Source organism: Haplochromis burtoni, unplaced genomic scaffold (genome assembly GCF_018398535.1).
Source record: "Haplochromis burtoni strain Fernald_Lab_line unplaced genomic scaffold, NCSU_Asbu1 Contig_47, whole genome shotgun sequence".
NCBI classification, from domain to species: domain Eukaryota; kingdom Metazoa; phylum Chordata; class Actinopteri; order Cichliformes; family Cichlidae; genus Haplochromis; species Haplochromis burtoni.
The window spans coordinates 1,577,855-1,605,094 of NW_024582408.1; the positions used below are offsets into that span (position 1 = coordinate 1,577,855).

At 40.7% G+C, this 27,240-nt stretch overlaps 2 protein-coding genes across 6 annotated transcripts in view; one reads left to right on the forward strand and one right to left on the reverse strand.

The window, feature by feature from the left end:
* Positions 1-1,318: 1,318 nt before the first annotated feature.
* On the forward strand, positions 1,319-9,812 carry nrbp1 (nuclear receptor binding protein 1). Of its 2 annotated transcripts, XM_014333352.2 has the most exons (19): positions 1,319-1,598; positions 1,704-1,890; positions 2,140-2,398; positions 2,494-2,616; positions 4,155-4,256; positions 4,367-4,456; positions 4,562-4,602; positions 4,755-4,849; positions 4,932-5,015; positions 5,103-5,161; positions 5,379-5,477; positions 5,555-5,687; positions 6,182-6,272; positions 6,442-6,492; positions 6,762-6,897; positions 7,073-7,126; positions 7,236-7,299; positions 7,997-8,052; positions 8,140-9,812. In XM_014333352.2, the coding sequence occupies exons 3-19, from the start codon at positions 2,168-2,170 to the stop codon at positions 8,233-8,235; spliced, it is 1,605 nt and encodes a 534-aa protein (XP_014188838.1). In that variant the 5' UTR covers positions 1,319-1,598; positions 1,704-1,890; positions 2,140-2,167; the 3' UTR covers positions 8,236-9,812. The 2 variants fall into 2 exon arrangements, with proteins under 2 accessions (XP_014188838.1, XP_005921623.1); XM_005921561.3 differs by having other exon boundaries at positions 1,319-1,890.
* Positions 9,813-10,966: 1,154 nt separating this feature from the next.
* si:dkey-12h9.6 (macoilin-1) overlaps positions 10,967-27,240 on the reverse strand; it is a 34,468-nt gene continuing 18,194 nt past the window's right edge. Inside the window, exons 1-11 of one of the 4 annotated variants that reach the window (XM_005921562.2) lie at positions 26,818-27,187; positions 25,156-25,297; positions 24,841-24,967; positions 24,592-24,715; positions 24,209-24,387; positions 20,879-21,362; positions 20,649-20,807; positions 19,623-19,793; positions 17,984-18,110; positions 17,090-17,264; positions 10,967-14,672 (exon numbers count right to left, since the gene is read on the reverse strand). In XM_005921562.2, coding sequence (XP_005921624.1) covers positions 14,482-14,672; positions 17,090-17,264; positions 17,984-18,110; positions 19,623-19,793; positions 20,649-20,807; positions 20,879-21,362; positions 24,209-24,387; positions 24,592-24,715; positions 24,841-24,967; positions 25,156-25,297; positions 26,818-26,894 — 1,956 coding nt within the window. In that variant the 5' untranslated portion in view covers positions 26,895-27,187 and the 3' untranslated portion in view covers positions 10,967-14,481. The other 3 variants (XM_042220361.1, XM_042220362.1, XR_006054354.1) reach the window with 3 other exon arrangements.

The following is a 27,240-nucleotide window of genomic DNA, read 5'->3' on the forward strand; positions in this document are numbered from 1 at the left end:
GTTTGAACTTCAGCAGGTCATTGTCAGCATGGTAAATCAGTAAGTTACACAGGTGTACCTAACAAAGTGGCCAGTGAGTGTAATTAAATTTACATAAATCCAGCCAATGGGCAGTGAGGAAGAATTATTCTGGAATATTTCTGGGAATTTAAAGAGTTCACCTTTTTTGTAACTTTATCTTACCTTGAAACCACAAAATATTAAAAATGCAGCATAATACTACATAATGAGCAATACACAAATATCTACATATCGACAGAAAAGGCTGTTATACTATCTATAAATAAATATTTAATGCAGACTCTACGATATTTTGGATTTAATACCTTTACACAAACCTAATTATGTACAACACAAAGTCAAAAGTCAGGAGGTAAACATTTTCAATTAAAAAACAAATTAAGTGGTGTGTTCTGCTTGAATTTGGACTCAATTTAAACCCAGTTTAATTCAACATTAGTCGTGTAGACTGAAAAGACACCTAGCGGTAAAACAAACGCAATAACACTGACTTCCTTGTGAATGGTTTTATTTGGCTGACAAAGACAACCATTCACCGGCATTCACTATTCAGTTGGCCTACATGTCTGTCAGTCAATGCCCATAACAAATACAAAAAGGAAGGCCGTTAAACACTGGTTGCCAGGTCTGAGAGAAACACGCTTTCCCCCCCAGTCCTTTAATAACGAAGCATTATGACATTCATGCCTTCTAAATCTTCTTCTTCATTTGTGGCTCCCTTTACATGAATAAATCAAACTGATTATGTTTAACTGTCTTAAAATTATCAGGTAAAATGATGGCCTACCAAATCAAATATTGCAAATTTGACTTATTTATCATTTTGACTTTTGGATACAAATACTTAACTTCTTGCTGGATATTTTCTGACCATTCTCTGTAAACCCCAGAGGTAGCTGATTTGGAAAATCCCAGCAGATCCAGAAAACACTCACTTAAACAGTCTCTTAAATCCCCTTCTCCCCATTCTGATGCTCAATTTTAACTTGATGATAATGATAAATACTTATTGCTAATCAGCCCAAAAGCTGTACTGTACCAAGTGTGACACAAAAAAATTATGTTTAGGGGGAAATTCATTTTTCACACGTCCCGTTTTTGTTTTTCCTTTAGTAAATCATCACTTAAAAGACTATGTTTTCCCCTTTTTTGTGTAATTTTGTCTGCTATTAAAATCAGCTTGATTTTTTAACAGTGAAGTGGGATAAATGTACAAGAAGAAGGCAACACCGTGTAAGTTACGTGGGAACGATCTGAACTCCCGAGAAGGGGGATTCAAAGCATTGTATCTGGCAACCCACAACGGCTTTGACGTGCCCGAGCTCGTAGTGCAGTGTGCATCTGGAAGTTGTCGCCATCATATCTGGCTAAATGTTAACCTAGCTCTCAAGTCAGTTAGCCACTGTGTTCGAGGATATAACGATAATGGTACGGTTAGCCTGCCCGTGCTTCCTGTGCTGAGCTCCTGTGATGGTCGTGATGCTTTAATCAACACTTAGGACTGTGGTGCTGTGACGTTTACTCGCACTACCAGCGGCTGTTGTCAGAGCTCACATTAGCAAGAGTCTTGAGAAGAGGTAAGGGGCGGAGGACTGCTCCGACTGACGAGGTCTAGCAAGTACAAACAGCGACAGACGTTTAATGTCAGAGTTAGTAAAGTAAAGGTTCTGGGTGTCTCGTAGACTCTTCGTTAGCTGTGTCTGCTGTCGTTGAAGTTCGCAACGTAGCTCCGCAAAGCTAGCTGCAACTCCGCCGAGAAACATTGAAGATTCGCAGCTGACAGAGCTAAACCTCCGGCCCGGATTGCTCTTCGGCGACGGGAGTCTGTTAAACTGGAGCTGGCATCGTCTCATCTCCCATCTATAACATGTATGTCCATGTGTTTGTGCTCATAATTGTGACTTATTGTGACCTTTCCCGTTGGAGCTAACTTCCTTTTGCAAAGTCTCCACGGTGACTCTTCACCTGCAGCTAGATTAGCCGGCTACAGCCACCACGTAGTTACATGTTGTTGCCTTGCTAGCTTTCTAATAACAGTCGTACAGCCCCAGCAGATGAGAAATGACATTATGTAGTGTGGCGTTTATATTCCGGTGGGTCATTTTGTGTGTCCTGCAGCGGGCTGCTGGGCCTCACAACCGGGAAGATGTCTGAGGGGGAGAGCAAGCAGGCCCCGGACACTGTCCAGGAAGTGAAGCCGGAGTCCGCGGCCGCTGCACCCACAGGTCAAGGTGTGTCATCCGTGTCTCCGCCGGTGTCCATGGTGACCCAGCCTCCTGCTACTGCTGCCACGGAGGATGAGGAAGAGGAGAGTGAGGATGAGTCAGAGATTTTGGAGGAGAGCCCCTGTGGACGCTGGCAGAAACGCAGAGAAGAGGTAGGGAGGGGGGGGCAGTTTTTTTTTTCTCCACAAACTTAACTTGGATAAACACCTGGTGCATTATTTATGTATTTATTTTTACTCCCCTAAAGGTGAATCAGCGCAATGTGCCTGGGATTGATAATGCTTACTTGGCCATGGACACAGAAGAAGGAGTCGAGGTGGTGTGGAATGAGGTCATGTTCTCGGAAAGAAAGAATTTCAAACTGCAAGAGGTGGGTGCAGAGCGAGGCCGGTGTGGTAAAATACAGCTAAAGCACAGGGTGACTGTGCATGTAACCACGATTGACCTATATGTAGTGATGGTGCAGGTCTCTGTCACCTTACTCGACAGAAGCCTGTGCATTTTTCTGCTTTCTGTACTGCTTTTTGGCAATTTCATAAACAAAACTGATATTTAAACTTGATTGATGGCCAAAACCTCTTTTGTATATGCAGGAAAAACCACAGTTATGGTCAGTTATATGATTGTTGGAACTAACAGCATACTTGGAATCAACAAAACAGCCTAACAATGGTTTTAAGGCTTTTTTTTAATGGGATTTGTTGCTCTCTTTTCTGTAATACTGCTGCTTTTTTCCTCTTTGGTTTTAAGCTCCTTAGGCAAGTTGTTGGACTCATTGTGACCAGAACCCATAGCAGAGTTCACGCTGTACCCGTGTAGTTGCAGAAACAAATCAGAAATTTGGAAGGGAGGGAGTGTGTGGACTACAAGAACAGAACAGTACAATCTGATTCAAACTTGCTGTCTAAAAAGATTTCAGTGCTGGTTGATTTGGCGACACCTGGAGTCAGTGGTGGAAACAGCAATGACAGTTTTATGCTACAGGTCACAAAATTATGGGCCGCAAATCAAATTCTTGTTTAACTAAAAAAATTCAGAAAGAATTCGGACTTTGTCCATCGTGATATGAGGAGCTATGATTGATTGATTTGGTTACCTTTCTGGAAAAGTGAAGAAGTGCAGGCCGTCTTCTTCCAGCCTTCTTTGGATTCTCCTTCCTGTTGTGCCAAAAAGTGATTTATGGTAATTCCCAAAAAAGGATTGTGGCAAAACTATCTCAAACATACCTCTCATGAGTGATATTAAGTCATTTTGAGCCACAAAGAGCATTGCTATTACAAGGTAGATGCTGCAATCGTTTTTGGTTTTTTTTTGGCAAAGTGACTGTTATATAAATGTCTTTTTCAAGAGACATTTGGCCGAGAGGGCAGTGGAAATTGTAACAAATATAACATCAAAGTTCTATAAAGATATTTTAAGGGCCAAAAAAGGAGTAGATTGATTATAATGTAGGTACAGCACGTTAGGATACTCACCAAACATGTCATTTCTTTATTTTATATCTAACTCCTTCATAAAATGCAGTTCAACATATTTGAAATCACATTTTAGCAGACAATCACTTTTTTGGCACAATCTCGCCTCTGCAATATTTGTCGCAATGATCCATCTGATTCAAAGCGTTTGTTTATGTTTTTTTTAAAATACCTTGAGGAACAAGATTTTTAGATTCTCTCAATCTAATTTTGTCTCCAGGGGTGGATTTAGTTCAAGATAATTAACACTGTGGAATTTGCATATTAACCTTTTGGTTAATAGGCATACTGTCCAAACATGCTAAGAAGATTTGAATCTTAATATTGTTTAGACTCTGTTTGACTCTTTAACTTGTCTGCAGTAAAACAAGAACATATGGGATTTTTCATTTATGAGTAAAGTGTTTCATATTTTTTCTTGTTTTTACCAAAGGAAAAAGTCAAAGCCGTGTTTGACAATTTGATCCAGCTGGAGCATTTGAACATTGTGAAGTTCCATAAGTACTGGGCAGATGTCAAAGAAAACAGAGCGAGGGTAGGAGTTTGTTTCATCGTTTTATTCTTTGATCATTTCATCAAATGATATAAACACAGGCACAATGGCCTGGATTCTTATTTGAATTCAATATTGTCTTTTGTCTGCAGGTTATTTTCATCACTGAATACATGTCCTCAGGAAGCCTCAAACAGTTTTTGAAGAAGACAAAAAAGAACCACAAGACAATGAATGAAAAGGTGGGTGGATTTTGAAATGTTGATACATTTGAGAGATCAAACACGGTTAATTAAAAATCATGTTTAAAGATATTAACTTCTCTGTTTGTTGTTCTTATCTGACAGGCCTGGAAGCGCTGGTGCACACAGATCCTCTCTGCTCTCAGGTTGGTGTTCTCTGTCACAGTATTTGTGGGGTGTGGCACTGACATGATTCACTGCTACACTAATATGAGATACATTTATTACAGCTTTATTAGGTTAGCTATGGTACAAAGGTCCTGGTTTTTATTTTTGACCACTGTTTGCTATTCTCCAGTTACCTGCACTCATGTGAACCTCCCATCATTCATGGCAACCTCACCTGTGACACCATCTTCATCCAGCACAATGGCCTCATCAAAATTGGCTCAGGTGGGTTCCACGGATCGTTTAAAGCAGTTTGGTTTGGTTTCTGTGTTGAAGATGTTCACTGTTATTTTCTTTTTTTCTTCAGTTGCTCCTGACACTATCAATAACCATGTGAAAACCTGCCGGGAAGAGCAGAAGAGCCTTCACTTTTTTGCTCCAGAATATGGAGGTGAGGTCCTCCAGGTGTATCGTTTTATGCTGCTGAGGTGTGCAGTTGTGTTTCTGTGATACTGATTAGGCTTCCGTCTGCTTTCAGCTGTTGCCGATGTTACCACAGCTGTGGATATCTATTCCTTTGGAATGTGCGCCTTAGAGGTGAGGCGATGCCTTTTTCTGCTCCTAGCTGTTAGTCACCTGCTCTGTTGTTACTGTGGTAATATGAGCGCAGTTTGCCTGAAGACCAAAAGCAGTGAATGCTCAACCTGTTATTTCTGTCTTAAAAATCCTTCTTTTGTACCATAACAGCGACTGTTGTTGACTGAAGGCTCCTGTTTATTTCATGAATCTCTCCTTTGTCCATTCACTTGCTCAGATGGCTGTGTTGGAAATCCAAAGTAACGGAGATTCGTCCTATGTGTCCCAAGAAGCCATAAACAGTGCCATTCAGTCCTTAGAGGACCCGCTGCAACGGGTGAGCGAGGAGCAAGCAAGCATCTAAAGTTCTCGTGGCTGTTTGGAAGAGAGATTTATAGCCTGCGTGTGTTTCAGGAGTTTATCCAGAAGTGTCTGGAGGTCGACCCCAGTAAGCGACCCACAGCCAAGGAGCTGCTGTTTCACCAGGCCTTGTTTGAGGTGCCCTTACTGAAGCTGCTGGCTGCACACTGCATTGTCAGCCACCAGCGTGAGTCAAAGCACGCGCGCACACACACACACACACACACACACACACGGAAAATCTGATCCTTTATAAACACATACTTTCACTTTAATAATGCACTTGATTCCCTGTTCTTCAAGCTTGCTGTTTTGGCAGCATCGACTGGGCATTCTGCTCAGCAGAGCCCCAATAAAACACTAACACACCTACCAAATATCTATACTTAGACTTTATTGCAGTAACATAAGCAGTTTGAAATAATGTCCGCAGCTTTTAAAGGACAAATAGTCAATATTTTTTAAAACCATAAATAAGTGAGATGGAACAGGTTAGCAGTTACAGTCATTATGACTCTTCCATCGTATGCCAAAATACTTTGTTATGCAATCTGCAGGCACAAAGACTTGAAGACTTAAGCACAGTCACACAAATTGCCTGTAATGTTGTTCTTATTTTGGAAAACTAACTATCATTGATCGGTGTTTTTCTTTAATAGTGATCTTCTCTGTTTACCTCAGACATGATTCCTGAAAATGCTTTAGAAGAGATGACAAAGAACATGGACCCTAACCTGGTTATCGTTGAGGGCAAAGAGGGGATTCAGATGAAGTAAGTCTGAGTGTAAATGTAGGAAATGTAAATTGTGGAGATTTGATGATTTCTGTGATTTGATCATCTTTAGTTTATCATCATTGCCTTTCATTAAGTCCTACTATGTCTAAAGTTTTCTGACTGTTTAATTACTGGAGTGGAAATAATAGTCTTTCTTTTGCTCCAGGCTTTCCCAGTTTCCTGCTCTTGAGCTGGACAAATTTCTGGAAGATGTAAGGTAAGAGAACAGCTGGAAATGCAAATGCAGTTTTTAACACATTTGCAGTTGGTTATAAATTTTCTCACTTTAAAGCTTGGATCAGTTGGCAAAATCGGCTAAGGAAAGTGAAATGAGAGTTGTTTCCGCTGCACTGAAATCAAAAACAGGAAGCTGTGGTTGTGTTTGTTGTGTGTTCAGTAAAAGCTTTTTTGGATGCATTGAGCAATGTGCAACTGCCACATTTTAACTAAAGCTGTGGTGGCTTACATTTGACGTTGATTTAACAGGAATGGAATCTACCCTCTGACTGCATTTGGGGTCCCCTGTCCTCAGCAACCCCAGCAGGAGGCTGTGAAGTCACCCATAGTTCCCCCATCGGTCAAAACCCCGACCCCTGAACCCGCAGAGCTTGAGACAAGGAAGGTAAGAGCAGAAAGCACTACTCTACATAGATTTTAATACCATAAAAATAAAATGATAATGCACGGCTGTTGTCTTTATCAGCATTTTCCTTTATAAATAATAATAATAAAAACTTGAAATCATTTTAATTCCAACTTGTCAATGCATTAAACAGTTTTCCTTTTGGTCCTTGAAGGTCCTTCAGATGCAGTGTAATATTGAGCCTGTTGACGAGGGCACGAAACATCACGTAAGTCACAGCTCTGCCAACCTGCTGAGTGATGAAGTAACGACATCTGTACTACATGTGAACGTGCTTTGTTAGAACTCTGAATGGACTGCTTTCATTCTACTTTCAGCTGACCTTGCTGTTGAAACTTGAGGACAAACTGAACAGGCACTTGAGCTGTGATTTGTTACCAAGTGAGTGTCTTGTTTTGAGAATAATATTTCACCATGCTTTCATTTTTGCATGCCTTTCACAAGTGAGAAAATGGTTTTAAATGCTTTTTCAAGGGAGCACAGGTTTGCTGTAGAGGTTTAACTCAAAGCAGAGAACTTAAAGATATACTAATGATACTACGATTTAGAACCCCCCTCCCCCCCCAAAAAAACTTAAATGCACACTATCTCAAAGAATATTGCTACGATCTGCTGCTGATATTTGTTGCATTGCTACCCTTACATTGCACTCATAAGCAGTGCTGGGTAATGTTGCTTTTAAAAGTAACTTTATACGTCACACTATTAAAAGTCATCCGATATGTTACAGTGTTGCCCACTAAAAATAAACACCCGTTTTCAGTTAGCTTGCGCAAGTTGGTTATGTTGTCCAGTCTGTTCGGCCTGCTCTGCCACTTCTTAGTGTGGGCCGTGGCCCCCTTGTGGGCTTTGTAGGTAGTGCAGGTGGACTATTTTAAGCTGCACATAGGTACCTCTTAAGCGATGAAATGCTTATTTGAAAGAGTAACTAAATATCTAATTTGAGTGCTGTAACCTGTGACTTTGGCACTGATCATTTCTCAGGTGATGCAACTGTTACAAACGATAGGACAGGACAAAGTAGGCATCTAAATGCTTTGTAACCCTATCACTATTTAAATATTGTGTTTTTGTTCAGATGAGAACGTGCAGGAGCTAGCTGTGGAGCTCGTTCAGCTGGGGTTTATCAGTGAGGTGAGGTTTTATCCGTGAAGTTACCACATACTGCTATCAGAGAACAATTAGAAAGATTACTTTGACCTCACTGCCTTTTCATTTCAGGGCGATCAGCCTCGACTCGCATCTGTTCTCGAAGAGGCCTTCTCTAAGTTTTACAGCCGGAATGGTTCGCTCAATCCGGTGACTGTTTCCTCATAGCCGAGGAGTCGCCAGGCCTTCTTTCAGCCTTCCTCATCCATTTACAGCGGGACTAGCTTTTGCTTCACCTCCGAGTTGCAGGAAAGCCTTTGCGAGGACAGAGGAGGAAGCCTTGGTCTGACTGCAGATCCCACAGCCTGTTCTTGTATCTTCTAGTGGGAAAAGCTGCCACTAAGTGGTTGTTGCTTTAGATCACTTTGTTTTCCCACCAAATACAGCCATCTGCTTCTCTATTAAGAGGAAATCCTAGTTGCAATGGAAAATACAAATGTTTTCACAGTTTGGCCTATTTCTTTCAGTTCTGAAGTAGTGAAGAAATGTTAGAGGTAAGCAAGAAAATAAAAAAGGGGGTGGTAAAAGTATTTTCCTTAAGTCAGTGTTAAAATTGTATTTTAAACATTTTTTCACTTTACACTGTTTAATAGTTGTCTGTATGGAAAAACTTTGTCTTGTGTGTGAGTGTGTGTGTGTGTGTGTGTGTGTGAGAGAGATGGTAATGTAGGGTTAAATCTGGTTGTCTGGTCCTTTAAACTGTGTCCTGAGCAGTGAGTGAGGAATCATCGTATCTTGTATCACTTCTGGAAGGCTGAATCGCATCAAGCGAGTATCAGTTTTACTTTACAGATCTGAAATTGTGCAACATATTCATGAAATGCAGCTGAAAAACAATCGAAAGAGCTACAGATAAAAAAATATTCAAAAGATCAAACTATTTATTTGTGTTACATCTTTTTCTCAGTGTGTATTGTACTTCAATTCCAGCACTAAGGCCGGTGGGTGTTTGAATGTATGCTTTTACTTGCCCTTTTTCTTTAAAATCACACACTTATTTATCACAACAAAAAGGTGGCACCGCTTCACTGCGGTCCAGCTACTATAAGTAGGGAATTGCAGCACTTATGAGTCGGGGTTAGGTTAATGAAAAGTTGTCTGTAGGTGACATTTTACAAACAGGGTGTTTGTTCGCTCCATGTGGGCTTCCTCTAGTGTTTTAAGCATGTGATGGATGATCATCATTGAGGTTGGTGAATGCATGTATGCTTTTCCATGCCTAAATGGAAACCGATGCATGCGGTAGACTTGCTTCTGGAGTTTGTTTAGTTTTTTTTTTGTTTTTTTAAGATTTACTCTGATAATGTACCATGTAGAGACTTGTGTCAGCTTAGGCCTATCAACCTTTAGCTCGAGTAGCTCTGACATAGGTTTCCTTCATGGATACCTGAGCTAAAATCTTTTGAGAAGTTCAGCTAATTGGCTCAGACCGCTCTTTATCTGTTAAGTGTCTGGGGATCTCTCTGCTAGTTTGCACATTTCTGTATCCTGTTGGGAGATGTCCTGTGGCTTGTTTCTCGTGTACACCAACCGGAAGTTAAGATTTAGAGATTGAAATTCAGTCGGTGATCCAGTCTCGGTGTCTCCATGCTGTGACAGAGCCTGTTACTGTGAGAGACGAGTGTGGCGCTGCCTGGCATGCTTGTAAACATCTTGTGCACTGTATGCTGGACACTGCTCTGTCTCTGCATTACCCTCTTTTTTTCACTTCCTGAAATAAAAAAAATTACACTGTCAGCACTTAATGATATTGTTGTGTGGCATCTTCTTTTTATCAATAACAAACAGATCAACTAATAAGCAAATAATAGAAAAATCATCATTCTTATTTGTGCTCAGACCAGAGTTAAAGTTATCTGCCTTGGTCTTTCCATGGGGACTCAACAGTGCTTCCTACCCAACCTCCTTAAAATCTGGTTTATTTGCATAATTTTGGCATATCTCATGAAGTCCTATCACACTATTCCAAGTTACAGGCCCTTGAAGTATATGATAGATGGATGGAATGTAATACTTTATAAATCGCCTTGGGTTTTTTTCTGCATTTTTGAACTCTCATTACTTCTACATTCCCAGAGAACTAAAAATCAGCTCTGTTTAAAAACTCCCACTGAATCAATTTTACAACCACTCCAAGGGTCACAATCTCCAGTCCAGTAGGGTTTTTTTTGCTTGTCTTTTTTAAAAGATCTTTATTCTTTGATCAACTTTAAGCATGTACACAACAGAGATGATTTAAATGATAATAATAATAATAAGAAAAAAAAAACCCGAAAGCTGTTTCCCCGTCCCTCCCAGGCCTTTACTGCAGCCACCTTCGGTTGCTGCTTGTTTGTGGGTCTCTGCTTGTCAGGTTCGTCTCCAGCAGTGTAGAGACGCGTTATTAAGTAACTACAGTAACTACGTTATTATTGTGGTAACGAGCACGATAACTAGTTATTATGCCAAAATTAATGATGCGTTTATCGTTACTGGGTCGTTATTCGTGTGTTGCGTTCGTTTTACCTCGGAAATCGGAATACGAACCTGGGAATGATGTCACACTCGAGTAAACGGCGTTCTGGTTAGTCTCGTCAGAGAAGCCGGGATTTCAATATGGCGACGCCTTCGAAAACGGTTGTTTTTCTAGCCCTCTACAAAAACAAATTACTATTAAACACATATTCAGCTCATCTGCAGTCTGGATTTACCTACATCTTCCTAGTCAGAAGGCAGAATTTCCGAGTTCAGAGCACAATCGAAAGCACCACGACTGCAGTTTCCGTGTTGGACGTAAAAAGCGCACGTGACGCTATGACGTAGGCTAGAATCTTAGACCACTGAAGCACTTAATCTACCATCATATTTTACTTATCTACATGGCCCGACTGGAGGAAATATTATTTTGGTTAAATATTGACTATTTGTGAAGCTGAAAATACTTTTAAGTTTGCCCGTCAATACTGAACTGACGGGCAAACTTGCACAGTTGATGCAGTTCAGCTGTTTTCAGTTAAGTTTACAAAGAATGGACAAACTGTGTGACAAACTGTGTTTATGTTGAACCATTTTTGCACTATTTTGATACTTACAGCTCGTAAATGGTCTGAGGCATAGTTTAATGTTGGCACTGCTAAAAGTATACTTTCTACCCATTTCAATGGCAAAAATAAATATACCTTTCAAAAGTTTCAACACACTGTGTGCCGTGTTTTGCGATCCACTGCTGCTTCCTAGTGATACTACGTACGATTACAGTACTGCTGCATCAACCCCAAAATGATGTGTTTGCATTTATAGACGTTTGAAACAATAGAAATAGATTAAAAGAGAACGATAAAAAGTGACACATAAAACAAACATTGTTCATTTCTAATTTAGTTTCATTCCTTTCATCATTAACTTGCACTCACACTACTACACTGCCATTTTAGGTTCAGGCCATTGGGTGGCACAGTGCACTTGTGGCAGGATAGCGCTAACATGTAAGCAAGCTAGAAGACTGGCATCCTTGCTGGGTATTCAGTTAGCCGAGCAACACATTAATAAGAGAATTCTGAGTAAAACCAAAGTTACTTTCCCTAGTAACTAGTTACTCTGAAAGTAACGAGTAAGTAACCGAGTTCAAAATGTCTTCAAACCCATGCCCCAAAGGCACTCTGTAACTTAGTTCAGCATGAATCTACAGATCAGAAAAGGAGATCATCTTAAATAATCTCAGTGTCTCTTGTTGATCTGTTGTGAGGCCAAAATGTTTATGAAGATGATCTTTATTAGCCATTACACTAAAGTTTTCAGAAAGCACTTCCATTTGCAGAAGAAGTCAATTTTGCTCGTTTTACCTTCAAAGTCAGAAAATGACACCATAAATGGCTCCTGAGTGAAGGAACATGCACACGTCTGCACAAATTAGACTCATTTGATAACTTAAATAATTTATACAAAACGGGGTCCTGGTGTATCAGGAGTGTGATCTCCAGCCTCAGAGCATCATCGTTTGAATTAACAATTGTTCGTCCAAAAACGTTAAGAAACTGTAGCCCTTGTACAAGTACATCCAGGTACATAAAGTCACAATGTGTGCTCAAATAACGGTTGAATAAAACACATTTCATGCTGACAAACACAGTGCCGTACAAAATGACAGCAGTATAAGAAGAACAGCAAGACTAAAAAATATTTTTGATATAAAACACCCTAGAAACACGCTCTAAATAAAAAGCTACCAAAATGGCGACATCCAGTTCATGAGTGTTTTTCAGCTGCGTGGGTAATTTTTCAATTCTGTACACTGAGTAAAAAAAAAAATTAAGAAAGAAATGAAGCAAAAACTACAAAAACAGTACATAGCACTTCAATTTAAACACATTACTCTTTCACATTAAAATTTGTGTTTTACTTCCGAGTTTGAAAGTATATAGGCACAGTAATTTCATCCGTGAGCCATGTTTCGTCAACACCGTCCCCCTTGTCCTTCCCGGCTCTGCTTTACTTCTCGGACAAGGTCGCGGTCTCTCTTTTCCAGATGCCACTGTGGAGCCACGAGCTGCCAAACATCAAAAAAATAGTGGGCTCTCAGTCGTAGCTGAAGTCAGCTTTCTTTTTAAAAAATTATCAGGTCAGTAAGACAATAAAACATCACTTAACTATTCTCAAGAGTCTCCCGGATGGCAACCAGGAATATTCATACAAAGATGCCGCCTGTTATGCAGGAATATTCCAACTCTGAAGGGTTTCATTCCAAAGCTCTGTGTTGAACGCACATATTTTGTCTGAATTTCAGCACAATTAAGATACTCCTAAATCTCTATTTACAGGCACACACAAGAACATCTTGGTGCATACTTGTTTTAAACATTTGGGGTATGTTAAATAGTCCCATTTACACTTTGATAGAATGGTACGAGGATCGGCCACAACATTAAAACCAGACAGGTGAAGTGAACAACATTGATCATCTTGTTATAATTTTCAGCAGGAAGATTTTAAATTTACTTTGAAACCCACCCACTCATCTGTTTTTGGGTCCGGGTCAGAGCTTCTAGCAATTCCAGGAAGCTCTGACCCGCTACATGGTAATGGCGTTTCCCGATGGCCGCGTTCTCCCACAAAAAGTGCTCATAAGCATATGAAGAAGCGCAGAAAACAACCTAAGGCGGTGACGGTACTCAGTTTGGGACAACAGACACCTGAAGAGACCATAGAAGAGTAGTCCCTCCTCTTAAAGGGTCTCAATCCGAACTCTCAATCCAAATCGAGCCCAACTCAAAACCTACAGAAAATATGCAGTAATCCGAGGACCTGCAGCAGGGCAGATCCGTGAAGGTTTTCATGGCTCAAGAGGGTCGTGCACATTATTCAGCTGGTGGTTTTAATGATGTAGCTGACCAGGTTATATAAATATGTGCATGTATGTATATATATATATATATACATATATATACCAAATTTATTATTCAAAATTTTTTTCTCCAATAGAGACATTTAGAGAAACAAGTTCATTATCATAACCACTGAGGCTTTGACAAAAGTCTGTATACGAATTTCTCATCTTTCTATAATCATGTTTAGACATGAATGTAAATAATGTTCACAACTCCAATATTTGCCCAAAATCCGTTAAAGATTTAAGTCTAAAATATGGCCTCTTTTTCAAAGAAAAGCCGAGACGATGAAAAAAGCGTGATGGCTGATTTCCAGTTTCAGAGTCACGTGGTTTGACTGTCACGACTGACTGAGACACCGGAACAGAAGTCAGCCACTGTTTTCTTAATTTTATGATCAGTACCTGTACTGCTGGACCTCAGTGATCATTTTGTTCTAATAAATACTGACAAATAGGGCTTAAAAAAGATATTACTTTGAATCTTCTTGTCAGTATTGCAGCAGATCAAGAAAACTCTGAATTCTTACACATCTGTAAGTTTAACACATGAACGGACTTAAATAATGTTGTTCGGTTAGTTTTACTTTCATGCCAGGAGTTAAACTGTAAAGAGCGGTTTAATTAAATATTTTACAGCTGCAGCAGAGAACCTGTCAGTGCCATCTTCCTCTAGGCATGTCCACATCGGGCACCAGGTCTTCATTCAGATAAATCTACTTGGTTTGTATCTCTGCTGACACCTGTATTTGTATTTAATCGGGATAAGTAAACCTTTTTTTTTTTCCTTCAAAAAAATGACCAGCTCTGCATATTAGATACCTCATTTTGGAGTGAAACTCTTCGACCTGTGATGTGGCAGAAAACAGGAAATATACAGAATAATATCAAGTTAGCACCATCAGTGCAGCAAAAGGCATTCGACTCGTGGAGGCTTGGCCTGGTTCCACTCATGGCTGGAAGTAGAGGACTTCGCGGTGTTGTTTAGCTCTGTGATAAACTCGTCCGGATCTGACGAGTTCTGATGAGGTGTGAAAGCTCTGGGACGTCCCCTATTTCTTCAAACACTGGTACATCAATGCTCGTGGATTCAACACGTAGCGCTCGGAGTTGAGCAACTTGGTGAGATTCTGTGGCACGTGGGGCCGGGGCGCCATGTAGGACATGCCGGGGCTCACCGCCATCACCTCGGCAATCTTCTTCTTCATCTCACTTATCTCCCTGTCCTGCTTCATCACCTTATCTGTCAGAGGAAGGTGTAGATGTAAGGAGATAGATACTGAATGAGCTGCAACGCATAGGATTTCTGTTATTTCTGCACTCGAATGTAAGCTGAGCAAGATTTTCTCTGTCCGTGCAAAATCCCCTTAATCTTAACCTTAAACTCAAATCGAGGTAATAAGCTAGATGGATTATTCAAAGAAGACTTTATCTGAGCAGAAGTAGTCTAAACTCATCGCTAAGATTTGTGGTATCAAGGGTGTTATCTAAATTTGGCTGAAATTCCCCACAAGGAGGAGAAGTGGTCGTGTGAGGTCTGACAACTGAAATGTTAAAACACCCTCTATTAAACCACAAAATCATTGGGTTTAATTTAATGGATTTTTGGTCGAATGCCTGAAATCAGATCTGCAGTTTAGCACAGCTCTGACATTTCTCCAGGCCTGAGACTGGCAGTAGAATTACAGTAGCCTGTCACCTCTAGAGGCTAGGGTTATGTCTCCACCTGCTCATAAACTGGGAACATTTCACATGTTAAGTGAATGTGTTAACCACTACACCACAGAGCCACTTTCATAGTCTCTCACTAACCATTAAAAGCATTTGCCAAAGACAATACAAACGAAAAAATTAAGCTAGTGCAAAACTTTTTCTTTCTAATGGCCAGGAGGGGAATGCACGGTGAACAGCTCTCAGCAGCCTCGCTCTGTCACCTCAGCACACACTTTCTGATGTATACGCAGTCTCAACTGATAGTTTCAGGTCGTACTGATGAAACAAGAAGTTCACTTTGTAAATAAAGGTCCATGTTAGAGTCAGACAGCGGCATCATTCATGGTACGCTCAGAGGCTTGACCATCTGGTACCCTCAGTTTTTCAGGCAGATCAACCTTGAGGTTAAGGTAACAGGGATTTGAACACCTACTGTATCTTGGACGTCTATGCTGACAACAATACCCCATCAGCCTTTTACGACTGATGGGTAAAAAGCTGAAATGCCAAAACTGCTTCAAATCGGGACTTCATTAACCAATCGGTAACATCATGGCTGCATCCATCTTTTATACTTTTTATGCTACCGACAAGTGGCTTAAAGGAAGATTACAGAAGTTCTTGGGGATAATACGCCTCATCGTATTATCCTAATCATACGCAGTGGCACTGATGAAGCCATGTGAGCATGGTCTAGTAGTTTGTATATTACTTAACATTAGCTTTTTACTACTGCCAATTGGATTCAAGCTTCCAAAATACAACATATAAACAAAAGTACTGGAGCAACTACACACTACACCTACAGGAACTGCTCAGCAATGGAAACCCATGCCATGAAGCTCCCACTATCACTAAGCTCTTTAGAACAGCTCATTCTTTCTTTTACAATTGCTTGTAAAGGCAATGTCACTGAACAAAAACTGAACTCAAAGATTATGAGGTGTGGCCCAATACTATTGTCTATGTAATTTATCATAACTGGCATCAATTTGTGAAGAATTTGTTTCCAAATATGTTTTTGTGTATTTAGTGATAACCCAAAAGTAATCAATTTGGCTTCTTTCTTTTTTTTTGAGGGAACCACGACAATGCTAAAAGAAAAACATTAAATAAACAATTTTTAAAAATCCCAGCAGTCACACGGTGGTGCTGTTCAATCCGACTCACAATTTGCCCCACATATCATAGTTTACTTTTCCTTGACAGTAATTTCTAATCTAATGGCAGTTTGCAGATCAAACTGAAGAAGGGGAAAAAACACAGTGATGTAAATCAGGGATGTCAAACTGATTTTACAGTCCGTTTAAAGCATATCATATTTGATACATGAGTTTTTGAGACTTTTACATCATCAGTATGATTTTTAACTAATTAATATATAACATTTTTCCCCAGAGGGTTGACTAAACACTTCATTTTCAAACAAATTGAATTTTCTGGCATTTATGTCATGGTTCAGGATTTAACGGATTAAGTGTAAATAATTTTAACTAGACACCGAATCCCTCAGAGATCTTAATATAAGAAAAACGGTAGATCTTCTACATGATAAAGAAATTGCTGAAAGTCATCTGACGACTCTTTGAGAATAAATTGTAAGAAATAAATGTATAAAATTACAGAAGAAATTCTGGTTAGTCACTGTCCAGACTGTCCTGTAATTATAAAATAGGTTTTGTTAAGTCACAGAAAATATATTTTCTTTTGGTTTTACATTAATGTGGACCCCTTTCTGTCATTTAATAGTTTATCTATCACTTAAGTACTCTGGTGTCGTATGAATGCCAGTGGGGGAGGTCTTTATCTATATGAAAAACCTGTAAAACCTCTGAAAATACAATAAAAGTCCCAAATTTATGTCATAGTATCCTTCACATTTTCCAAAGCTGTCAGGTGGGTTTGACACCCCTGATCTAAATTAATATCAGAAATAAGTATATCAACCTTGGGCGATTTCTAGCTGTCTGCGGGCATCTCCCAGCGCAGAGAAGAGGTCCAGTTTGATGCGAGTCTCAGCGCTCAGGTTGTACTCCAGATGTTGAGCCTTTTCCTGCATGGCTGACAAAGTGGACAGCAGCATATCTGTCTCTTTTTCCACACAGCGGTACTTTCCCAAAGCCTGAGTCCAGAGAACACATTAGCGGTAAGAATAAGTGCAAAACATCAAAATGCCAGTAGTAATTCCTGCAGCGACCACCTGTGGGAGTTGGTGCTTTGGTTTCCTGAGTATCTTTTTCTTTTTTTTGTATTTCAGACAGGCACAGTTTACGCTCAGAAAACCAATGACCCACACACATAATTACTTCCAAACAGTGATGACGGCCAGCCAGCCATTCAAAAAACATAAAATCTGCAGCACATTATCATTAAGATATTTTGAAAGATGAGTCTTTCTAGGTTAACAATTTGCCTTTTGTGAAAGGTGATAAAAAAGTGTAATGTTTTTATGAAAGACCTGGCTTCTAGTACAGCATGCTCCATGGAAAGTATGCCACTAAAATGACATCAAATACCACACAGAACCACAATTTACACACCTAATGTCACACAAAAACACCCATACAGTAATGCTGCATACTGATGTGATGACAGAGTGCATTATGGTGACTGCAGGCCAAAATAAAATGGATTACAAAAAAAATGCTCAAGTTCCTCAATGAAAACCATTCTGTTTTCTTAGAGAACAAAGAGAGTTAAACACACAAAAATCAGAAACAGCAAATCAAACGGCAAAAGAAGGACTTCATGACCAAACTGAGGACAACCGAGCACTGGATCACTTGAGACTCACAGACACTTAAATGCACAAGTTCATTCCCAAATAGAGTAAAAAGATACCTCAACATCACTCTCTAGATCTACCACACGACTGTCTTTCACTTGATACTCCAGTTGTAGTTGTTTGTACTCTGTCTCTAGCTCTTTAACCTTTTTCCTTAACATTTGGGTTTCACAGTGTTCCTGCCTGGTGTGGGAAACGGAGAAAATGAGAGCGTTTGAGCAGTGACAGAGAGGCTTTGGCGGGAACTGAAGACCAGTTTCCACAGAAAGAAACAGAACATTTGATTTGCATTATAAACACTGATGTTTTCTCTTTCAATTATTTTGAACACACACACGAGAGATTTCTTTAAAAGAAGTAACTGCTTATGGTAGATTAAAGAATCATCTGTTTTCTTGCAGAGAATTAGAGGAAAAGATCAATGTCACTCTTGGTTAGCTTAGAGCTAAGACAGGAACGCGGGAAAAGCAGCTAGCTCGGCTTTGTTCGAAGATAGCATACGCTCTTTGGCCACTCAAGTACGCCTGTTCAACAGCTCATTAGCGCAAATATCTCATCAGCCAATCACATGGAAGCAACTCAGTTCATTCAAGCTGGCAGATACATTCAAAGAGATCAGAATGAAGAATAAAAGCGATCAAAGTCACTTTGTTTATAGCACGGCGAATGGTGCCTGTATTTCAGAAAGTGATGATCTACTGGAATTTTCCCACACAACCATCTCTAGGGTTTACAGAGAATATCAAGAAGAGAAAATATCCAGTCAGTGGCACTTGTTTTTTAAAACGTGTCAACCCTGTATTGGACTATTTCTTGGCTAACCTTTAGCGAAAGAATGCCAAATTAAACAGTAAAGTGTCGGTTAGCATGGTTTCGTTCCCACATGTTTCAAGACTGGTAAATGTATTCCCAACCAGTTGGTGAGTGGTTGTAAAGCTGTTCACAAAGGATGCTGCACTGAAAACCTCTTTCAATTGCTTTGATTACTAGCAGGTTGCCATGGTCGCCCCTAGTTTACATGGAAGTCGCTGACTTGCCTGCAAATGCTGGATAACTATTTACTGTGCTGTAGTGGAACTTCAAAAACTGCGACATAACCCAGAAATGGAGTTCAGTGACTTTCTAAGAAAATGTTGTAACAACATGTGTTGACCCAACATGTATTTATGTTTCTAGGGAGGTTACACCATAGGCTGCAGTATAAGATTTCAGTGGAGGTTGCAGTTACGACATACCTATGGCACAGACGTCCTGCTGAATCATAATTCTTGCTGTAAGGATGACCGTGGCAATCTGTGAGCAACCAAAGCAGCTGCAAGGTAGTTTTCTTTGTAGCACTCTCTTTGCAACCGATTTCACTGACCGACTCCCAGCAACTTCATGCTGAGCAGTTAAGGAATACACATTTTTACTTAGCAAGTGCTGGTTGCCAGAGGGCCACCGGCTGGTCTCTGGGCCTGCGTGACTGAGGCTTAAGGTCTAAGTGATGACTGGCAGCCTTCTTAACCTCTGAACAACGCAAGGCTAACTGGCTAAGGAAGGCTACTCAAAATAATGTTAATCTCCTCATCTAACTCTCAACAAGAAAGCAAGTAAACATCATTTAAACCAAATGTTTGGCCGCATGCTTACAGCAACATTTAACTCAGAGCATGTTTCAGGAAATATAAGAGGGAATTTAAAAGTGTGGGTTACCTGTTTGTTAGACTCCGTGCTGTGCTCGCCGCCTCCTCCAGTTTTTGAGCCTGAAGCTCAGCCAACTGCTTCTCAGCAGAGAGTCTGGCCTCTGCCTCTGCTCTGGTCTTCTTCTCCAGCATCACACAAGTCTGCTTGTCCCTCTGCTTGTTTTTAGTTAGGCACAGAATCCTGAAGGGATGACATTAAAGTGGTTTTAAATAAGTTGCAGAAAAAGAGCAGCAATATGTGGGTTACTGCCACATGCAAATGGACTCGTTTGAGATCAGCGTCAAGCATACTTCAAAAACAGACATAAATGTTAAACAGGTTTCTTATCATCTTTGTAGTTGTTGTAGTCACTGGAGAGCACCTTCCTTTAAAAAAACTGGAGCATGCCTTATCAAAGCTGGTGGTGCTGATCAAAACTGCATAACATGCTCTTCTCAAATGCGATTTTATAGCCTTTGGCTGCTGGACGTGGCTTTGATGTGGTAAATGTGTTAGGAGTACCTCTGTAGTGGGATAAAATAACTAACTGAGCCTCCCTCCCCCCATTTTTTTTTTTAGCTCTAAATGTGCTTAGAGTGATAATCTGAGTCACATATTGGAGGAAAAGGAGGAGTGGAAACATAATTTGCATAAAAAAACATAAAAAAGTAGATACTGTGGCAACGTACAGGTAATAAAAATGGTTTGTGTGACAAAGCAGGTCTGCAGCAGTGCAGCTGATCAGCAAAGTCAGTGATCTCATCATATTCTCTTTTATATAGTGATATACTATACTTCATTCATACAGCACATTCACCTGATCTGATATTGTAGCTTTACACACAAACCTTTTCTTTTTCTTGTGCAGGTTTTTAATTCTACAGTGACAGTTAAGTTCAAATCTTTTGCTTTGTTTCATGGACAGAAGAAACAATTTCATTGTCACTTTAGGTTTGGATAAGATGGGATAAACATTTTTTCATATTTACTGACAGTAGCTACAGTATTTTAAGTACTATAAAATCCGGTTTTGTGTGATAACAACTGGACACTCACTTGCTCTGGAGAAGCATGTTGGACTGTCTGAGCAGGGAAACCTCTGGTCTAAGGCTCCTCTCGCTGTTGGTCAGGTTGCAGATGTGACTTCGAAGCTCCTGTTCGGTCTGCCTGCTCGACTGCAGCTCACTCTTCAGCCTCCTCAGCTCCTGCTCCAGCCTTCAAGATAAAAAACAACATTTTAGCACTGCTGTAAGCATCACCCGAGTCAAGCTTAGCTAAATACTTACTTGCTTGTCTGTTCAGTGTGGTAACTCTGAGCTGCTGTGGCACTCTTTTCTGCTGCATCCCTGTTGGGGCTGACTGTTTTGGAGCTAGACCTGTGTTTCTTCTCAGTCCTTCCCGCAGGAGGTGAAGGAGTATTTGAGCTGCTTCTTCTGACTTTTGGTGAGGAGTTCTTAGCTGCTCGCGTTGCTTTGCTGCCGTGCTCCTCTTGAGGTAGATTTTCTGGAGTTGTTGATGATTCCGGTCCTCCTGTGCTGCTGTGCAGCAGATCTTTGGACTCACCCACACTGGGTTTGGATGATGACGACGATGACGATGGTGGCCGGCGGTTTGGTTCGGCTGACCTCACCTCCTGTGACGCTTTCTCTGTTGCTCTCTCCTCACTGCGGATCTGGAGGCAGTCCACGGTGTGTGCCTCATCTTGGGCCAGCACAGCACCGTTCTGACACTGATACTGACTCGACTCAGGCTTGACTTTCCATTTGGAGGCTGTAAAATCAAAACAGGTCAGTTTTAGGAGTCTACTATGGAGCTCAGAAACATCTAGGATGAGTAAACATTTATGGCTATCCTCACTTTGGTATGAACTAACATTTAAAACTTTAAATAGGGCCAGCATCAGTCACTAGAATTACTTATTAATCACAATGAATTCTCACTGACTTAACCCAACCAAAATATTTGCCTGCAGTCCTTTCACTGATCCTATGGAGTGATAAATAGGTTCTCCACTGCTTTGCACAGTTTATACCAGGGATGTGTCAAATCCATTTTACATCATGGGGCACACACAGCCCACTTTGATCTTAAGTGCACCCGAAACACCCCTTTCTGTCAGTGTAAAGAAGTTTAAATACACATTTACAGTGGGGCAAAAAAGTATTTAGTCAGCCACCGATTGTGCAAGTTCCCCCACTTAAAATGATGACAGAGGTCAATAATTTGCACCAGAGGTACACTTCAACTGTGAGAGACAGAATGTGAAAAAAAAATCCATGAATTCACATGGTAGGATTTGTAAAGAATTTATTCGTAAATTAGGGTGGAAAATAAGTATTTGGTCACCTCAAACAAGGAAAATCTCTGGCTCTCACAGACCTGTAACGTCTTCTGTAAGAAGCTTTTCTGTCCCCCACTCGTTACCTGTATGAATGGCACCTGTTTGAACTCATCATCTGTATAAAAGACACCTGTCCACAGCCTCAAACAGTCAGACTCCAAACTCCGCCATGGCCAAGACCAAAGAGCTTTCGAAGGACACCAGGAAAAGTATTGTAGACCTGCACCAGACTGGGAAGAGTGAATCTACAATAGGCAAGCAGCTTGGTGTGAAAAAATCAACTGTGGGAGCAATCATCAGAAAATGGAAGACATACAAGACCACTGATAATCTCCCTCGATCTGGGGCTCCACGCAAGATCTCATCCCGTGGGGTCAAAATGATCATGAGAACGGTGAGCAAAGATCCCAGAACCACACGGGGGGACCTGGTGAATGACCTGCAGAGAGCTGGGACCAAAGTAACAAAGGTCACCATCAGTAACACACTACAACGGCAGGGAATCAAATCCCGCAGTGCCAGACGTGTTCCGCTGCTGAAGCCAGTGCATGTCCAGGCCCGTCTGAAGTTTGCCAGAGAGCACATGGATGATACAGCAGAGGATTGGGAGAATGTCATGTGGTCAGATGAAACCAAAGTAGAACTTTTTGGTATAAACTCAACTCGTCGTGTTTGGAGGAAGAAGAATACTGAGTTGCATCCCAAGAACACCATACCTACTGTGAAGCATGGGGGTGGAAACATCATGCTATGGGGCTGTTTTTCTGCCAAGGGGACAGGACGACTGATCCGTGTTAAGGACAGAATGAATGGGGCCATGTATCGTGAGATTTTGAGCCAAAACCTCCTTCCATCAGTGAGAACTTTGAAGATGAAACGAGGCTGGGTCTTCCAACATGACAATGATCCAAAACACACCGCCCGGGCAACAAAGGAGTGGCTCCGTAAGAAGCATTTGAAAGTCCTGGAGTGGCCTAGCCAGTCTCCAGACCTCAACCCCATAGAAAATCTGTGGCGGGAGTTGAAAGTCCGTGTTGCTCGGCGACAGCCCCAAAACATCACTGCTCTCGAGAAGATCTGCATGGAGGAATGGGCCAAAATACCAGCTACTGTGTGTGCAAACCTGGTAAAGACCTATAGTAAACGTTTGACCTCTGTTATTGCCAACAAAGGTTATGTTACAAAGTATTGAGTTGTATTTTTGTTATTGACCAAATACTTATTTTCCACCCTGATTTACGAATAAATTCTTTACAAATCCTACCATGTGGATTCATGGATTTTTTTTTCACATTCTGTCTCTCACAGTTGAAGTGTACCTCTGGTGCAAATTACTGACCTCTGTCATCATTTTAGGTGGGGGAACTTGCACAATCGGTGGCTGACTAAATACTTTTTTGCCCCACTGTATTACTTAGATTACCTTAATATAAGAAAAACTGTGTTTTTCTTATATTAAGAAAATCTCAGTTCTTCTATATGATAAAGAAATGTTGCTATAGTGAAAGAAAGTCACTTGACAACTCTTTGAGCTTAAATTGTAAGAAAAACATGTGTGAAATTACAGAAATCATTCTAATGAATGCCAGTGGGGGAGGTCTTTATCCATAGGAAAAGCTGTAAAACTTTCACCAGTACTGACTAGTAATGTGTGCCGAGTTTGTAATTAGTAAATTAGCCAGAAAATGAAAACATGGGGAGACATGACTGTTTAAAAAACAAAAAAAAAACAAAAAACAAAATCTACAACTTAAAATTTCAAATGTATTTTTTATAATGCACGTATTAAATTTTTTTTTTGTCAAAATTGTTTTAAAAATGTCAATTTTTGCACCTTTGCTTCTTATTCCTTTCCCTTCATCTCTGTCCATGTTAGTTTCTCCCCCTATCATGTAATTACCATATTAAAAGATACATTTATACATCGGTATGCAGCACTTATCTATTTTCAGAAGCACTCTGAAATATTTTGATAGCACAAAGCGTCAAACAGTTGCAGTAACAAGAAGATTGCTTACTTTGTTGTGCCAGCAGCAACACATCATGTTCTAGGAGGTTATTAAATACAGTTTCAGCTTGGGACTTTTACTGTCTGCGTCTTCTCAGCGAACTGACTCACAAATGTTTGTTGTAATCACCTGACTGAGTGGCTCCATAAGTGGAGATTGTAATAAACTGTCAGCTTGAAAACAAGAACGACCGAAACCAAAAGAAGAGTGAAAAACCCTCCAGATAGTAAGAATGGTAGGTAGATGGTGCAGGTGCACAGACTCACTGCTGCTGCCATCTGTGCCTGTCTTGGGATAAACCTGCAGGCCTGGGGGGAGCGAGTGCTGAAGGAGGTGCATGTGGAAGTCATTCTCACTCTGCACTGCTTTCTGTATGCGCAGCTTAAAGATGTTGGTGAAGTAGCAGGTGGCATCAAACCCCAGATAAACTACAGGATATCCAATACTGAAAGTGAATACAAGGCAGTTAGAATAGAATAGAACAGCCCTTAATTGTCATTGTACATGTACAAGGAAATTGTGGGTGCTCCACATTAATTGTGCCGGAATAAATTATAAATATTAGAAAGTAGTCAGTATATAATCTTTCAGTGATGAAATATTAAATACTAAATCTAAACTTTATACATTTTGTATCAAATAAACATACCAGTGAGCGGCAAAAAGATGGGACAGGTTGGCATGTGAGGTTTTAAGGTCTTTGAGTCGAAGTGAAGCCTCTGTGTACACGAGCAGGATCCACAGAGACACAGTTGATATACAGATGCCCTTCTCTGAGGAAAAATAATCAGATGAGAAGAAAATTACTAATAAATTTAAATAAGAGAATATTTTTTATTTTATGAGATGAAGAAAGTTGGGCAGATTTTGCCAAGTGGATGATAATTGTCATACTCACCTGTGTGCCATATGTAATTGAATAACACATAGGTGCTCGCCACAAAGAACAGCCAGTGCAAAGGAACAAAAATTAAACAAAAGATGTCCAGAGTGAAGGCAGCGCAAACAAAAACAACACAAATAACCTGCAAACAAAAAGGGAAAGAAAGAAAAACAACAACAACAGGAAAGTAAAATGTGAGTAATTCACTGAAAATAGAAGAAAAGCCATGTTCTTGTTCACTGCGTGAAGCCTACTACACATCACTGGCTGGCTTATCATCATCAGGGCCAGTGCACAGAATATGAAATCACACACAGCAGGAGTCCTCACCAGCCCATGGCAGTGGAAAGTGGTGTACACGCTCCCAAAGAAGAGCCAGCACGGCCACAGGTACTCCAGTCTGAATTCAAGGATGAAGTCTGCCAGCAGCACCAGTGTCCACATCACCGTAAACTTCAGGAAGGTGTACGCGCTATAAAGACATGCAGACATTATTAAAAAGAAGAAGGAAAAAATCAATCCTCCTTCATTATTATTATTTCACTTTGAGCTCATGGCAAACAAACGTGCCTCTTCCTCTGAATCCAGTAAATAAAGGCTGTCAGATAAAGCACCAGATACTCACACACAGCCCAGTATGAGACGGGAAACTGCAAAAACGGCATTAACCTCTAATTGAGCCAGCTGTGTCTTAAAAATACAGTCCTTCCTTTTAAGCAGGGCCACTATAACAAGAACAATGACTGTTCCCTCATTTTATTAGGCAGCCGCAAGCCAAACAGGAGCTGTGGTTTTCCTCCTTTGTTCTGCTCATCCATAGGCTGCTATCACATCACCCCTTCTTTGTTTGGTAACCATGGCAATATTTCATCTGGAGGAGAGAGGGAGCACCACAGCATCCTTCTGCAAGTCCACAACAGCCTTTTAATTTTACTTATAAAGAATGCATTTCAATTAATCTCACTTGTATTTATATTATAACTAACTGCTAACTGTGCAGGTTGTTCTACAAAAAATTAGAAAATAAATTAGAATCAGCTGGGAGAGGGCTTTTAAACAGCATATTAAATCCATCCTAGAAGCCCAATATAGTCTTTTTTATTATCTTATTCTCCTTGAGTAGCATGCTTAATTGGCCTAATAAAACTCCCAAGCAGAGCTGATGTAACTTTAGTTCTCTATATGATGTTATTGAAATAGCGCCCTTTATTGTATTTAGCACTATCACTAAATATAATTACCAAACAAGCTAGTGAAGTGTAAAGGAATCACCACAGCGTCTTTAATTCTCCAATCAAGTTCTTATCTGCTTTGTAGTATTTCCAGTAGTGTAATTCAATTATATGTGTTTGTGTTTGTGTGAAATCACTGCACACAAAGAGCAAGAAATTTAATATGTGACTGGCCCACAAAATAAAATAGGACGTCTAAATCTCAAAAATAAACACAATCTCTTGCATGTGTTGTTTTTTGTGGAAAGAAAGAAAGAAAGGTGCACAATGAACAGAAAAAGTGGTGTTCCGTTCTTATTTGCGTGTCTTTTCTTGTCTGGACTTAGTCTAGACGCTTCCAGATTTTGTGTGCCAAATAAGCCAAAGAGGAATGCGCGTTTGTTTCTATTTTTCCAAAGGACGAATGGAAATAAATAAACAAAACGCAATGTGGCCGTGTTAATTTCACGCGCGATTAAGAGTGGGGGATAGAGCAGGCAGTGAGAACGCAGATGAGACGAAAGTAGGCCGACGTCAACTTGCACAGCTTCTGTTTTTATTCTGTAAACAAGGCGGGCTGAAGTAACCCGGTGCAACATTTGCGCCTTAATTCCGCCGCACTGAGGCTAATCAAAGCGCCACGCTGGGTCATTTAGGATGTGAGGGGCGGATGGAGGTGATGGGATGCGAGTCGGACAGGTGAGCGGGATGACGACGGCTGAAATCTACACAAAGACGGCCACCACAACAAAAGCAGCCGCCGGGCGCCGCGGCTCGCTACCTTTCAGACAGCTTCTCCGTGATTTTCAGCTTTTTCATCTTCCGTAGCCTGTTCGCGTCCACATAACGTTTCTTCATCTTATGGCTTCTGCTCCCCGCGTGCTGACGTTGGACACACTGCAGCAGAGGCGACAGCGACGGGGGATAAACGACAGAGCCGAGAGGAAAGACAAAACAGCCCGGCTCCCTCTTTGTGGATGAGGATGCTCACTTCAACCTGTGATGATGTCTGCGAGCAAATGTAGAGGACCGACACTTCTGCGCATGCTCAGTGGAGGTTGTACCTACAAGCGTTTATCGCAGAAGGGGAGCAAATCAACACACTGTACACATGTGTTCTGTTAATTATGACACACACTGCACAAAAATACTAACCGGGCTCATTATAAGTTCGATAATAAAGGTGATTATCATTCAACTCTCA